Source organism: Opisthocomus hoazin, chromosome 5 (genome assembly GCF_030867145.1).
Source record: "Opisthocomus hoazin isolate bOpiHoa1 chromosome 5, bOpiHoa1.hap1, whole genome shotgun sequence".
Classification (NCBI taxonomy): domain Eukaryota; kingdom Metazoa; phylum Chordata; class Aves; order Opisthocomiformes; family Opisthocomidae; genus Opisthocomus; species Opisthocomus hoazin.
In genome coordinates this window covers 69403648-69419469 of record NC_134418.1, presented here as the reverse complement: position 1 = coordinate 69419469, position 15822 = coordinate 69403648, and the positions used below count along the sequence as shown (strand labels likewise).

The following is a 15822-nucleotide window of genomic DNA, read 5'->3' as shown; positions in this document are numbered from 1 at the left end:
AAACTAACTGTCAAGACTTTTCCTTGAAAAGTAAATAATGGAATATAAAGTAGAAAAAAAAACTCCTAGCAGGATTTGTACAAGCACTTTAAAATCTATGAGACATGGACTGGAAGAAGCTAGACTGGACTAGGACTCTTATTTTTAGGGCGGTTCTTGCAGACCTGAAAAATAACAAGGAAAACTAATGCTGGCTATTAATTGTTTCATAAATTTTTACAACTTGTAAATTTGAAATGATCTTTTATTAATTGAAATTGAACTGGGAATCAAAATTCGGGTCAAATTTTGCGCTCTAATCTAGTGGAACCTATATGCCAATTAAAGATATATAAAAGGACGAACTTAAAAATAGTGACTCAAACTTGAAGAAAAATGAGGGCTTTTTTCTTTTCTCTGTATTTGCTCATTTCAAAGGGTGGCCCCACTTGCACAGGGTTGCATTTACTTTGTTTAATTGTGCAGAGATTTAGTTTTTCTATCTGATCAGATCCGTTCCTAAGTAGTTTTTCTTCTGCAAATAATTATCGTAACTAAATAAACATGTTTCTTCTTCAGACTTTAAGCAATTGTTAAAATAAAAGTTGTATTTCCTTTTACATACACAATATATCTGGCAAGACCAAACAACTCTGTCATTCACAAATATAGTATTTGGGTTTCAGATTACTGTCAGCTGTTCTGGTTTAATAATTGTGATGTCTGATATTTGCATCACAGCTTTGTTGCCAAGATCATAAGCATAATTATTGTAAAGACACAGGCATAATTATGATAACCTTGTTTTTAATCTTTCCTGGTAGGATTTTGGAGATGATGGGTCCTTGTACATTACTAAGGTTACCACAACCCATATGGGAAATTACACCTGCTATGCTGATGGCTACGATAAGCTTTATCAAACTCATACCCTCCAAGTGAATGGTAAGGAAAAATGTTCTAATTACCAAGTCATGAGAGACTTGGGTTTGGATTTTGTTGAGCAGAAATGTTGTGTCTGTTGTACTTTTCTTATATAGTTACAGCTTAACAGAAAAAGAGATACAATTTTTTTTTCCTTATTCTTCTCCTATAAATAACCTTGCAAATCAACAAAATATAACAATTTTCATTTATTACTTCCATATGAATAATAGCTATCAAAAGGAGTAAAGATAGTCCCAAGGACTTGCTCTGTGCTGTGAACAGTTCTCCTGTGAGGATTTTTAGCATGTTCTCTGCAGAATAATAAGAGTATTTTATATGTACGTGCATATATATACAGATAAATTAAGTTTTAGTATTAATTTACTAATTCTGGAGAGTACACTGGAAAAATAAGCGCATAGGTCTGTTGTGTTAAGAATATTGCATTTAACATAAGATTTAAAAAATGCACTACCTTAGAAGTTTTGTAATTAGTGTAAGCTTCTAAATTCACATTTATTATTTTGAAATCTAATCATGATTTTAGTAGATTAATTCTAGGCATCTGGATTTGAAATTTTGATCTTTACATTTTTCTAAATCTGTTCAAGTTCTAAGGACCGCTTTCCTGAACTCTGTACTTAGACAAAGCTTAACTGCAATTGTTACTGGTGCCATGAAGACAGGCCTTTCCCTTCTCTTGAACCATAGTACCCTCTCCTAGCTCTTTTTCTTATATGTAATTTTTTTTCTAAATTATTTTAAGCGGTTCTTCTCCTCCACTGATGAAAAGTCCAAGGCTCCCACTGTACTTTACTTAGTGATATTCAGTGGTTTGTTTTTTTTTTAGTGACCTCATACTTTCCTCTTCTTTCAGTGTTCATATTTATCTTAAACTCTTAAGTCTACTTTCTGCCTTAACCTGCCAGTATTTGTCATTCCATGTTGATACTTAATCCTATCCAGAATCGTTTTTGAGCTCAATCTTGTCCTGCAAGTTTACTTTGCATTAACAGGCTCTAACTTTCTTCTGAAGTTTCTCTCTCTCTCCATGTTCTAGACCTAGTTTCTTGGCCAGTGCAGTTACCGTCATTCTTTGTTTTGCTAATTGTTAGTCAGTTGCACAAGCTCTTGACTTTTCTTGATATCTCTTTATTCAAAAATGCTGAAATATTTTCTGATATTCATATATTTCATTGATATTCACACCAAATGCAGCTTCAAAGATTATTTTACTTGTCTTTTAATATGATTCATTCTTCTTTTAATGCCTTTTTTCTTTTCCACATTCTGTTGTTAATATCCTTCACACTTTAAACTACTTTGATATTTAGTGTTAGTTTGCAGTTCTCTTAATGTATTATCTCTACCATTGTGTTTCTCCAGGAAACTAGCTTAAAATATTAATTTACCTGTGACTTTTAATTACTTTTTCTGATTCCAACACCCCCCCCCGCACACACACTTTGTAAAAGGAGTGTCTTCCCTGAGCTAATACACGACATCAACAACTTTTCCTCCTTCAAATTTTTCTTCAGGAATTCTTTTCTGTCATTTAAAAAGTCAGATAGCAAATACTGGCTAAACTTGTGAGAAGACTGAAGTGTGGTTTAGTCGTATTTGAATTCCTGCAGACATAGCAGAATTATTAATGAGTTAGGCCCATTAGAAGTTCCTTGACCAACTTTCTCCTCCTCTGTTTCATGTGTCTTGATTTACCCTAATTTATTAACAAAATTATACTCTTGTTAACATGTTCCCTACCTATTTCAGTGTGTTAATCCTGAAGAGGCGTGTTGCAACAGTTAAAATACTAGGATTATTCACGTTTGGCTCAGTTCAGAACGCAATGAGGCAAAATTCTACTTAAGTTGAACCTTTTGTGCAAGACTAGGAAATCAAGAAACATAATGTGGGATAGGTGAAGGAGGACAACTGCAGATTTTTCTGATGACGAAGTGTCTGTCAAGAAATTGTAAATTTCTTCTGGAAACCACTGTAAACCTTTATGGTGCCAAAGACAATCACTGCTGTTGCTACCCTGTATCACTTATATAAATTTAAAGTTGTCCCAGCAAATGCATAGAATCATAGAATGGTTTGGGTTGGAAAGTGACCTCAAAGATCATCTAGTTCCAACCTCCCTGCCATGGACAGGGACACCTTCCACTAGACCAGGTTGCTCAAAGCCCCATTCAGCATGGGCTTGAACACTTCCAGGGAGGAGGCAGCCACAACTGCTCTGGGCAGCCTCACCACTTTCGTGGTAGAAAATTTCTTCCTAACAGATTATCCAAGTCTACCCTCTTTCAGTTTAAAGCCATTCACTGTCCTATCACTACATGTCCTTGTAAAATGTCCCTCTCCAGCCTTCTTGTAGTCCCCCTTCAGGTACTGGAAGGCTGCTGTGAGGTCTCCCTGGAGCTTTCTCTTCTCCAGGCTGAGCAACCCCAACTCTCTCAGCCTTTCCTCATAGGAGAGGTGCTCCAGCCCTCAGATCATCTTTGTGGTCCTTTCCTGGACCCGCTCCAACACATCTGTGTCTTTCCTTGGCTGAGGTCTCCAGAGCTGGACGCAGGACTCCAGGTGGGGTCTCACCAGAGTGGAGTAGAGGGGCAGAATCCCCTCCCTTGACCTGCTGGCCACGCTGCTTTTGATGCAGCCCAGGGTACTGTTGCCATTCTGGGCTGCAAGGACACATTGCTGGGTGATATTGAGTTTCCCACCCACCAGCACCCCTCAGGGCTGCTCTCAATCCATTCTCCACCCAGCCTGTATTAGTGCTTGGGATTGCGCCAGCCCATGTGCAGGATCTTGCACTTGGCCTTGTTGAACTTCATGCGGTTTGCACAGGCTCATTGACTTGTCTGTGTTTGCTAAGATAGCTGCTGTTCCACAGGCTGGAACTGGAGTGGTACCTTCCAACACCATTTTGGATGTTGATTTTTTGGAGAGTGAGGGAAAGGAGAAAGAAGTCCCTTTGAGCAATAGGATCGTTTGTTGCAGATGAATGGAGTTAAAACCGTTGAGATTAAAGGTCAAATGAACAGCATTTCCACAGTTTAGGTCTGTACTTCTAAGCAGCAATCTTCCCAAGCACAGGCATGATGGTCAGTTCTTGTAGCTGTGATAATGACTAATTACTATAATGATACTTGTATTAGCAGGAGAGTCAGTTAATGAGATAATGAGGCTCCGTTGAGTATGAAGATCTAATGTGAAGGTTCGATGAAAACAATGTAATTAGATTTTAAGTTCTTTCTTGATTTCCATTTGTGTAAATCTATATATTTTTAGAAAATAATTTTATGTATTTTACATTGGCTAGTTTGCAAATATTATATGTATATACAATTTTGATTTATTTTTCTTTAAAGATTAAAATCTTCAGGAATTTTTTTTTTTAGTTTTGAATTGCCTGGTACAGTACTAAAAAATAAGGAGCTTCCTTTGGAATACTAACAATAATCAGCACTGTAAAAGACAGTTTTTATGGTGAGAAAATTCTACTTAATTTGTTCTACAAATAATATGGTAAAGTAAATATTGTAAGCAAAGTTACAGTAAGTTGGTATTTAACCCTTTTTCATTTAAACTATAAAAAAAACCAACAAAATACAACGTTATAATGGTGCAGGAGTAACCATTTTATTAAATAGTGCTAATTATTAGCATTTACATAGTACTTAAAACTTTCAAAGTGTAGATTTTTGTGACTAAGTGATTCTGAGACTACATGTGTCTGAGCCTGTCAGTCTAATTTTATTTTTTTCTTCATATATCTGTGATACTGAAATTCATTCCATCAGGTATTTTTCCTTTACTGTTGTTGACATCATGTGTCATAAACCCCATGAATTAGACAGTCTGTTCTCAGATAGTGATAGATATATGTGATCGTCTTAGTATCACTGAAGACAAAGGGTAGTTATATAATTCAATCTCCCATAAAATATTTATAATATGAACTCCATAATTTGTCAAGTAATATCAGTCTTCACTTAATTTGTATTTCAGAAGTATTTATGTAATTTCACTTACACTTGTGTACTAGCCTCTGTTTTTTTCTACTGCAGCCATTCAAATGTTTATAGGGGAATTCTGGTAGAGTTCTTCCAAAAAAAGTAACAAACAGTGCTCAGAGCAAAAAATTTGTAACAAACTCAGATATTCTTGTTATATTTGTTGTATTTGATAGGGGGCCGCCTGTCTCTAAAATGCCCATTGATGATATAAATATATTCAATTAACCACTTCATGTGTTAATATTCAGCTATTTAAGACAACAGAGGTGTATACATCAGTTAAGTGAAAACACAGAATTCAACTAATAAAAACCCTTTTTTTCCTTATGTTTATGTTATTGATTATGTTAGTTGAAGTGTTAAAGAAGCATTATTAAAAATTATTACTCTTTCTTGTTATTACTGTTCTTGGGATTACATGAATGTGATATCTACATCTGACACAGAAGAAGCTTTTAAAATCGCTATTGAAAAAGCTGAAATATCTACAAAGTTTGCATTTTCTCATTAATTAGTCAAGTTTATCAAGTTATGGATCAATACTTTCCGTAACCAGAGGTGTTAATATTATTGATCACAATGGCAGTTATAGACAAGATGCCTAGATGAGTTTAAATATATTTTTTTAATAACTCAGTTCTTCTGGTTTTCAAGTGTATACATGTCATAGCCTAGATTTTTCAAAGGGTAAATTTGAGGAATTTCACTTTTGAAGAGATGTTTCTTGATGATAAGCAAAGTGTCATTAGACATATTATAAACAAAATGGAAGACTGCCTTCAAATCCAAACCTGCTCTAAAAATGGTATGAGTTTATGGTCCATGTTACAAATCAGCATCAATGTGACATTTTTCTTTATGTATGAGCAATGTTATCCTACTCCCTGAGCTTTTAAAAGGCAAGTTCTTTGCAGAGAGGTGACAAGAATTTTCACCACCTTAGTTTCAAGACAAAAGGCCTATTAAAAAATCCAAAAGTTTTGGTATCTTAAGGTAAAGAAAAGAGAGTCCAGACCCTCAGCCAGATATGAATCAGTGATTTATAACATCTGAAGAATTGTTTACCACCTTTGTTTTTCCAAACAAAACATCTCAGTTTAATGAAAAAGCAGAGTTATCATATACAGCAGTATAAGAACCTACTTCAATATATATATGTTTCTTTCTCAAACATATACATTCTCCCTGGATTCCAGACAGCTTGAACAGACTATTTTCTCTCTTTTTTTTTTTTCCCACCCCTTTTTTTTTTTTTTTACTTTAGACCTGACTGAAATAATCTTCCGGGGTTTTCATAGCAGTTGTAAGATGTATTGAACAGCTACATATTCACTATATTTGGAACCAACAGTCTCACTGCTTTTTGAACTTTTTTTTTTGAACTTTGAAAAGGCTTTTTGAACTGAATGATAAGGGATGTAGGCTTCATTCAATCACATATTGTACATGATTCTGCTAAACATGATCATGCAACCTCTTCTCTCCCCTCCCTTTTTAACCGATATAATGACCTCTCCCTTATGAAGTAGGCTTCTTTAGGTTAAGATATTAGAACATACCTCCTTGAAAGTCAGCGTGAACAATCACGTTACTTGTGTACTTAAATTTGTTTTCTGCTAATATACATGGTCAGTTAAACAAAAAGAGTGATTGAAGTGAACTCAAAGAGTTTATATCAAGCTTGTCACATCAAATTAATTTTATAGACTAAGCCCACACTGCAGTAATATTTTAATTGCCTGCATGCCTTAGTTGCACAGTTCTTGGGGCATATTACAGGTAGAGTCCAGGGTAATATGAAATAAAAAATTTGAATGCAAAACAAGGGTTGAAAAACTTTTCCAGTTGTGAGTTGGGCTGCTAAAGGATCTTCTGTCAAGAAATGATGAACAGGGCAGACATGAAAACTGGATCCTAGGAAGTGAAGCAGAATAAGTTTGGGAGCTGAGGTGCCGAAAGAGGCTGAGGCCATCTGAGCACGCAGTCAAATGGGGCTCAGTATGAGGAACGCAGTGGGGAAGGCAAGGTCTTGGCAGTACACAGAGATCCTATGGGAGAGGAGACAGAAATGGAAGTGGAGGGGGAACAGGAATGGGAATGTCAGGCTGAAGATGAAAAGTAGAGATCTGCAGCCATACAAGCAAAGTCCCTTCCAGAAACTCAATATAGAGTTTAAATTGCTGATTTTTGTAATGCTCTTACTCTCAGCTGGTAGTCTAAGCAACTCGCAGCCATAATTTTTGCATTTTTAATCTTCTTTCGTGTTCTTTTATTATATTTTTGCAGTCTGCATATTGTGGTTATGTGAATTTTATGTGTATATTATTTGAAAAGACCCTCATCTCTAACTGGGTTTAAAATATCAGTGAAACCTGCTGATCTTTGCATCCTATCTGAGATACAGTACATTTGTGTATTTCTTGCAGTGTAGAAATCTGAGGCATTTCTGTGCTTTAATAGGACAACATGCTGGGACACTTCTTCTAAACAGCTGGATAACATTTGAAAATATTTAATCTAGTGCCAAAATAGACACAGTTAATTTTTGATCTTGTTATCTTCTTTCATTATCAACTGATACTTCATTCTCTACCCAACTGTGTTTTGTGACACCAGCTAAGTATTCCATATTTTGAAAGCTGCATTAAACAAAACTTTGGGGAATACGAAATATGCTTCTTTTGACTTTCATTACAGTTAATTTTTTTATTGTTAGAAACAACCTCAAGCAAGTTTTCTCTATATATAATTAAAGATAAAATAAGTAATTATTAAGCTAAAAAGTCTACACAGCAAGATTTTTTTCATCATGCTTAATCATTGATTACCAACAGGAATATGTCCACGGTGATATCATATGCCCTCTCTCTGCCAATACTGATGTGTGGCACATAGCAAATTATTAGTTGGTAAGCCTACATGGCAGCAAGTTTCCAAACCTTGGAAAAGTAATATCAACAATTCTTTTATTTTTCTAGTAATGAAACTCCTAAGACTCCTCTGATAAATGTCCTGTTTAACATCTTTGTTAATGATCTGGATGATGGGGCAGAGTTGTACCTTCAGCAGGTTTGCAGATGATACCAAACTGGGAGGAGTGGCTGGTACACCAAGAGGTCATGCCGCCATTCAGAGGGAACTTGACAGGCTGGGGAAATGGACCAGCAGGAACATCATGAAGTTCAACAAGGAGAAGTACAAAGTCCTGCACCTGGGGGTGAACAACACCATGCACCAATATATGTTGGGGGCCACTGAGGTGGAAAGCTGCTTGGCAGAAAAGGACCTGGAGCTCCTGGTGAACACCAGGTTGAACATGAGCCAGCAATATGCCCATGTGATAAAGAAGGTGAATGGTACCCTGGGCACAGGAGGTTCTGTCTGAACACCAGGAAACACTTTTTTTACTGTGTGGGTGAATGAGCATTGGCACAGGCTGTCCAGAGAGGTGGTAGAATGTCTCTCCTTGGAGATATTCTAAAATCTAGATATGGTCCTAGGCAACTGGCTCTAGGTGGCCCTGCTTGAGCAGGTGGGCTGGACAAGATGACCTCTGGAGGTCTTCAACTGTTATTTGATTCTGTGATTACATGTTTTATAAAGGTAAAATGGATCATTGACAGGTGTTTTAGAGAGAGGGAAAAGGTGGAGATGAAAGTGTTAAAGAAAAGGTTAGTGATATAGGACAATTACAATCTCTGTACATCACATCATTACTTACTGGTTGTACACTATTCATATTTTATTAAGAAATTTAAGGAAAAATAAAGATCTTATTACTCAACCCAAAACTATTGACTTAGAATTTAGGCTCTTTTTGTTGATACCACAGACCATGAAAACAGGTTTTTCTCACAGAACATTCTTTCTGCTTCATAAATTTACTGTAACAGAGTTCAGCATTGAATGTCACTGAATATGTGACTGATACCACATCTGTGTGTTGCACTGTTGTTATATCTATCTGCAAGAGTCTTTAGAATTGCTTATAATTATTTTTTCTTAAAATTAAGTGAATACTCTTCTCCACTAATTTATCATCATTTCCTGCCTTCAGTTCCACCAGTCATCCGAGTCTATCCAGAGAGCCAGGCAAGGGAGCCAGGTGTGACAGCTAGCCTTCGGTGCCATGCTGAAGGTATTCCCAACCCACAACTTGCTTGGCTGAAGAATGGAATTGATATCACTCCAAAGTTATCCAAACAGCTAACTCTCCAAGGTAAAGGGGTGTATTTATTGTTTTCAACAGGTGGTGGATGCTTTATCAGCGCGTCCTTTCTGTACTAGCTGTCCTTATATAGTTTTAACCAAGGGTTGAAGTCTAAGCTAAAACATTTCAGAAGATGTCTTCCAGTTACTCCCCAAGATACGTATCTTCTCTGTTTTTTATTTATTAGAATAATGGTTGTACTTATTGGCAGGACTACCAGAAAATTCCAGTATGCTCTTCTCTATTTAAAAATGTATAGTTTCAGAGTAGAGCATGCAGCCCAAGACCCAGTCCAAACCCGGTATTAGAATTTGTCACTACAACTATGTTAATGCCATTCAATGAGTATTCAACACTAATATTTAAGTTGGGAAGCAGTGCTTTTGTCTGAAAAGATTTTGTTCTAATGCATTGATGTTAATCTAGTTTTTTTGTCATGAGTCCAGATTTAAATTTAGATCAGAATGTGGACCAAACTTTACCTTTACTGAAGCTCAGTTGAAAAGACAAGTTTTTTGACTGATAACAATCTCAGTGAGACTTGGGGACCTGATGGTGGAAAGGACAGGAAGATAAGTACCTGAAATAGATGTCCTGTTTTATGAGGGATCTCAGCAGACCTCCAGGGGAGTGCAAAGACACGGGAAAAAAACAAAAACAAACAAACAAAAAAAACCCAAACCAAAATAAACCCCAAAAAAACAACTAAAGGAAAGTCTTAAATTTAATCAACAATGAAAACTAGTCTGTGAATCTTCTATGAATCTTCAAAGCTCAGCAAATTCAATGAACAAGCCCAGCACCCTGCCCAGCACAGAACTTTCTAGCTTCTGCAGTCCTTCTTGTGATCTTTGGTCAGCCATAGGAAAAATATCTCATATTGTCAGTTTTCCCATCGAAACCTTCTCTCATTCATCTGCAAAACATGGATGTGTATTTGGATCAGGCTGCACTGTAAGAAACAGTGGGGCAGCCAGACAGGGAATGCTTCTTTGAAAACAGACTTACCTTCCCTATAGGTGCTAGTCCTCTGTTCTTTCATGGCCCTCTCTCCTGGATTTATGGTCGTGTATAAACAGTTGCCTTGCAGATGCACTTTCCACTATGAGTATAAAGTAGTGGACTCCTCTTCCATAGCAGTGTTCTGTTAATTTCCCCTGTAGGGATTTGAGTGGAATTTTTGTTCCCTCACCTCTGTGTCATACATTTATAATAAATAAATAAGGGTGGTTCTTATCTAAGAAAAATACATTTAATTCAATTTTCTTGAGTATACTTCGATGAAATAAAATTTCATTGCATTTTCCATGAGTTTTTCCCAATGCATTAGCTTCAAGGAAAAGATGGTCTAGAAGTATTACACCATAACCAAGTGTCCCTTCTAGTCCATATTTCAGAATACTTACAAAGCAGTAAAAAAATCTATCAAATAGATCCTACAGTATGCTATACTTAAAATGCAGTGAATCGTTGGTCACGTCATTATTCACATCACATTGTTTAAAAGACCTTTGCCTATGAATCCTGGATAGTTTGTTGACATTCGTACTCAAACTGGCAATACAGGTCCTGAAGTGATTTCCACAGACTCCTACACTGATGTAGGTGTAAAATTCCAGTGTCCCTGTTTTTTCTGTTGTTGCACTGCATTCACACGAAAACAAAACCAGGTGCGTCTGGTTACTAGAAATAAACAATTTTATGAAAATTGTTATGTTGGAATTTTAGCCCAATATGTTCCATGGAAACCTGGGTTATTTTGTGTAAAGCCAGTAATAGTGTCAAGTGACAAAATGCAACATAATAAAATCATAATATTTACCTGATTTAAAAGAAAACCATAGTCATGTATAAATCCTCACACTGATATTTGGCTCCGAAGTGCAAAATCAGCTGAGGTGTTTCAGATATCTGAGAGATAAATAATAGTGTGTGTAATTCACTAGCCAGTTGAATACTTTTGGATTAGTTTGGCATGCCCCCAAGTTATGAACTCAGGAATCAAAATGGTTTAATTAGCATGAACTGAGAAAGCTTTCTGAATGTATAATCTGAAAGCACTGCAGCATGTCTGCATGTTGAATTTTTCCTCTTCTTTCAGCAAATGGCAGTGAGGTTCACATTAGCAATGTGCGCTACGAAGATACAGGAGCGTATACTTGCATTGCAAAGAATGAAGCAGGGGTGGATGAAGACATTTCTTCTCTTTTTGTAGAAGATTCTGCGCGAAAGACCCGTAAGTATTATGAAAGGTATAAAAATACATGTAGCCCTCACTCAAATGTTAAATTGATACTAAAAACCATGAAACATTAAATAAATTGAGTATGTGTAGATAACTTATTAAAAAAAGAAAGTTTAAATAATGATATCCAAGACCCACCGAAGACAGTGTGCATAATCTGAAGTTTATTTAGAAGTATAATGGTATCTCTGATTCATTCTGTGAATTGACATATTTTTCACTTTGCTGTTAAAATTTGGATAGTTTTGTCATGATAAATTTGTTGCATATGAAGGGAATATGAAGGGGAAAAGGAACTGGATAGGGCAAAGCAGTAGTCCTGGTGTGGTTTCTGGGGTTGGTGGGGGGGTGGGAGGAAGACCTTTTCTAGTCTTTCTTCCTATACGTTCTTGAAATATATGAAGAGTCAAATCTGGCCCTTATAACAAAAGTGTCATCACAGAACTTGATCTCACCTGCTGACGAGTTCGTCAGTTCCAGACCAGTTCCAGTCTGCCCATGCTGTATTGTGCCTGGATAACTGTGACACTCCAGAAATGCAGAGGAACAGTGCCCATGTTCACTTGCTAAGTTGGGAGTTTAATGTGCCAAGGAAACCTCTACCACTAACAAAAAGTAGCTTTCTTGAATGGTAGTGGAGCTTATGAGCTCTGTTTACCAATTATTTGTCTGCCTTGATACTTCTTTTCCCTTCTCTGTCTTTCCTTTGCTAAGAGAAATCCATTCCTGAGTTTACACTTCACCCATTTGGTTTTGCTTTTTTGTCGTTTTTTTTCTTTTAAATCTGTTACCTTAATGAAAGCTACATATTCATTAGAAATGTATATAGTAAAATGATAGTTATTTTACTAATGAGTCTGATTGCAATAACTTAAAGTATTCGTATTTATCTAGAAGCTTATTCAACAGTGACGAGTACTTGACAAGATACTAGAGGCAGAATTAGTAGCACTGCAAGTCTGCCTCACACTTGCTGTTGTAAGATGCTGAGTTCAGTTACATACAGGTTTATTAAGCTTTAAAGATTTCAGAGGAAATCTTGCATGCAGGAAAATTTTATAAATCAGATGTTAATATCTTAGCTGCTTTCAGTAACACTAATTAGAACTGTCATTTCAAAAGTCTTAATGTGTTTTTTTTGAAGTCTCATGAAAATGACTGCTCAGATATTTCTGGGAAGGCAACTGAGGATAAAGAAGTTGCTTGATCATGCTAAATTTCTAGTAATCTGGTGGTATGAAGCAGCTCGGTGACCTCCTTTTGCGTTTTGCAGTCTGTGATAAATGTTGTGAATGTTGCCAAATCACAAAACCCTGACAAACAAGAATTTGTTTATGCTTGGTTAAGACTTGTTTGGCCTTACCAACAAGACATTTGTATCCAACTGTCCAGTTTCCAAGTGTTTTAGTTACTTGCTTGTATCCTCTGGAGACCTGATCTGCAGTGATTATGCAGAAATAGCCACACCTATGCAAAATACTATTTTCAGGAATTGTAATGTGATGCAATAATTTTAGATCAGCTAACTTTACAGGATTTGTAAAATCACATGCTATGCCGTGAACGCTGCTTGCAACAAATGCTTTAAAATCTACTAGCAGTAAGTTGTTAAGATGACCATTGGTATCATGAAAGATATGAATGAAGACAGAATAATAATAATCCAATTATTTCTAAGACAATTCATCCAAAAGACTGTGTCCTGCCTTCCCACAAAAGGCATTTACTCTGCAAGTTTTATGTTGTGTGTTGAAGGGAGGCGTTTTACCATTGTGTTCCTTTGTGTCTGAACATGGTTTCCTAAAAATTAGTGGATGTATAAACACACATATAGTCCATAGATGCATAATTATATCATTTGAATATAAGTGCAATAGATACTTACATGAGATCTTACTCTGGTACTCTGATTCACTTAACCTTAGCGCAGAAACCCATTTCTATACGTGCAAGAAGACTAAGGTACATACTAACAAAAAAGCAATTACTGTCAATATAGTTATAACAACTACATGAATAAACTGCCTTCAGAGGTACAAATTTGATAGATACTATTGAGGTAAATGCTTCTGTTTAAAAAAAAGTTCCTCTACAGGGAGGAGTTGCGAGCATTAGAAAACTGAAATTTTAAGTAGAAAGGCTTTATTACCAACACTTCTCTCCTGTTTTAATATTTCTCCCAAAAGACTGGTTCATGCAGGAAATTAGGGATTATTAGGGAAGAAAATTACATGGGTAAAACCACCTGGATAGAACTGTGGGCTTTTGTTTTCTCACCCACACATTTTAAAAATAGTGCTATGACTACTTTATTTTAAAGCCTGCTGATGAGATCACAAGTTATGTTCGAAAGATCTCTGATGATATAAATGCGATTTCATGTGATCTGATATAAACTATACCTGTCATAGACGACATTTTTGTAAATAACTTCGCTTTTATCATACTTTACAAGAATAAAGCAGACGTTTGTTTTTTTAATCTTTTATTTTTCTCCTTACTGGAGTACTCCCATCTGGAAATCTTAGGCTATTGATTTGAACAAAAGTGGAACAGATTCTCAGTGACTTGTCAGTTAATCTGGGCTTGTATACTTTTTAAGTGTCACAGAAGGTAAAAATCATAGCAAAATAAAAGCATTTCAGAACATTGAGTTGATTTGCTGTTGAGAGGGTAGTGAGAACATTTACAGTGGAGCTCTAAAATACAAACTGCAGTTGCACTGCATTGAACATGACAGTAATTTTATAAGCCATATAATGTATACAGAACATGGTTCCATTTTTGCCAGTGTATGCATTTTTTTTCCTAAAATGTTTAATAGTGGAAGGAAATGTTCGTTTTTGTCCTTAAGTGACCCATTATTTATCTGCATATGAAAGCTTTTGGGTTTTAATGCTACTTTATATAATAAGCTAACTTTTTGGGAGTTATCTGTGGAATCTTATTCTCCACACATCCCTAATTTGTTGTGCAGGAAACTCAGTGCAGCACTTTGAGAAAAATTGAATATATGTAGCGGAAAGGGCATGGCTAGCTCATTCCTTTGGGAATGGACAGTGTGAATAGGTCCTGAGAGAAAATCTTAAATATTTTTTGGCACCTCTGCCTAAATTAAAACCAGTGCCATTATGAATAAAGAGATTGTTAAATAATAAGAGAATTTTTCCTTCACCTGTGTGCCTAAAAATGTTATCAGATTCTGATGTTTTAAAAATTCACAGCGTTGGTTACAGAGGCATCTATTGCATGTGTCTGTATTATAAACAGAAAAGAAACAGAGTGAATGGCAAACCTATACTGAATTATGGGTATTGTGATGTTAGTAGCAAAAATAAAAATATATGATGCAGAGTATGTCTTTAGGGTGCCAGTGCATTGTTTATTTTAAAGTTTCCAGTTTCAGAAATTTGGACTCCAGTTCCCAAGAAAAGTCAATGTACTATAATGATAATGACGATGAATCATAATCAAGATGGTAATTTGAGATAGAATTGAATGGAAAATACAGTGAAAGTGCTTTGTCATCCAGATCTCTTCGGTAGATGCTAGCACTGGACATTGAACCATTGTTATGTTACACATAGGTAAAATTTTTAGTAGTGGAAGACAGTCTCAAGAACAGTTTGGCCTCTTGTCAGCATTTCAGACTTTTACAATGTGCACTAAAAATAACACTTCTGAAAATATGTCTTCATTTTGGCATTGTCTCAGGGGAGAAGAATCAAATTCTTTTCTTTAAAATAACTTCAGCATTATTTTTGCCAGTTAACGCATTCTGTAGCTAAAATTTGATATGCTTTACATCTGCGTACACATATATGCAAACTTTTTGCTAGGTTCATGAAGTTGTAATGGAAATTTTTAGTGTATATTACCTCTATAAACATCTGTGATAAGTACTGGTGATAAATGTCTGGTGCTGCCTTTTATCAGACCCTGCTTAATTCCTCTGATGTCAACCATTTAGATTGAAGCATTCCATTATTGCTATTTATCTCCAGAAACAGCTTTTTTGTTGCTTTTAATTTTTAATGTTTCTGCTAATCTACTGTGGCCACTCCTGAAACAGACATTAGAAAGAAAACACGATTTTCCTCATGTTAAATAAGCTATAGTCATTTTACTGAAAGCTTTTTACAGCACAATCTGAGACTTGATATTGGTGGTTCATGCAGTGAGATTATTGCTAGAACATACTGCAATGAAAATAAAGATATCTCCAGCATCTGACACAATAAAAATCTCCCAGCTATCAGTGATTTATATAGTGGGTGGACAGTTCTTGGGAGTTTGGTAGAATTCTGAAGATGCTATTTGCACACACTAGACCCAGGCTTTAGGACTACCAGAACAGATTCTCAATGTAACTGCTTTTTTTGTGCTCCATGGGCTTATATGGATGTGAAGGAGAGGATAAATTTCTTCTTGTGCTC

The 15822-nt window shown here is 35.9% G+C and overlaps 1 protein-coding gene across 4 annotated transcripts in view; it reads left to right on the top strand.

Annotated features, from left to right (window-relative positions):
- The window catches only part of FSTL5 (follistatin like 5), a 318510-nt gene that overhangs the window by 242149 nt on the left and 60539 nt on the right, over nt 1-15822 (top strand). For all 4 annotated transcript variants that reach the window (XM_075421652.1, XM_075421651.1, XM_075421650.1 and 1 more), the window contains 3 exons: nt 804-924; nt 8989-9150; nt 11243-11377. In XM_075421652.1, the coding sequence (XP_075277767.1) occupies nt 804-924; nt 8989-9150; nt 11243-11377 (418 nt within the window). The remainder of the gene's footprint in view (nt 1-803; nt 925-8988; nt 9151-11242; nt 11378-15822) is intronic.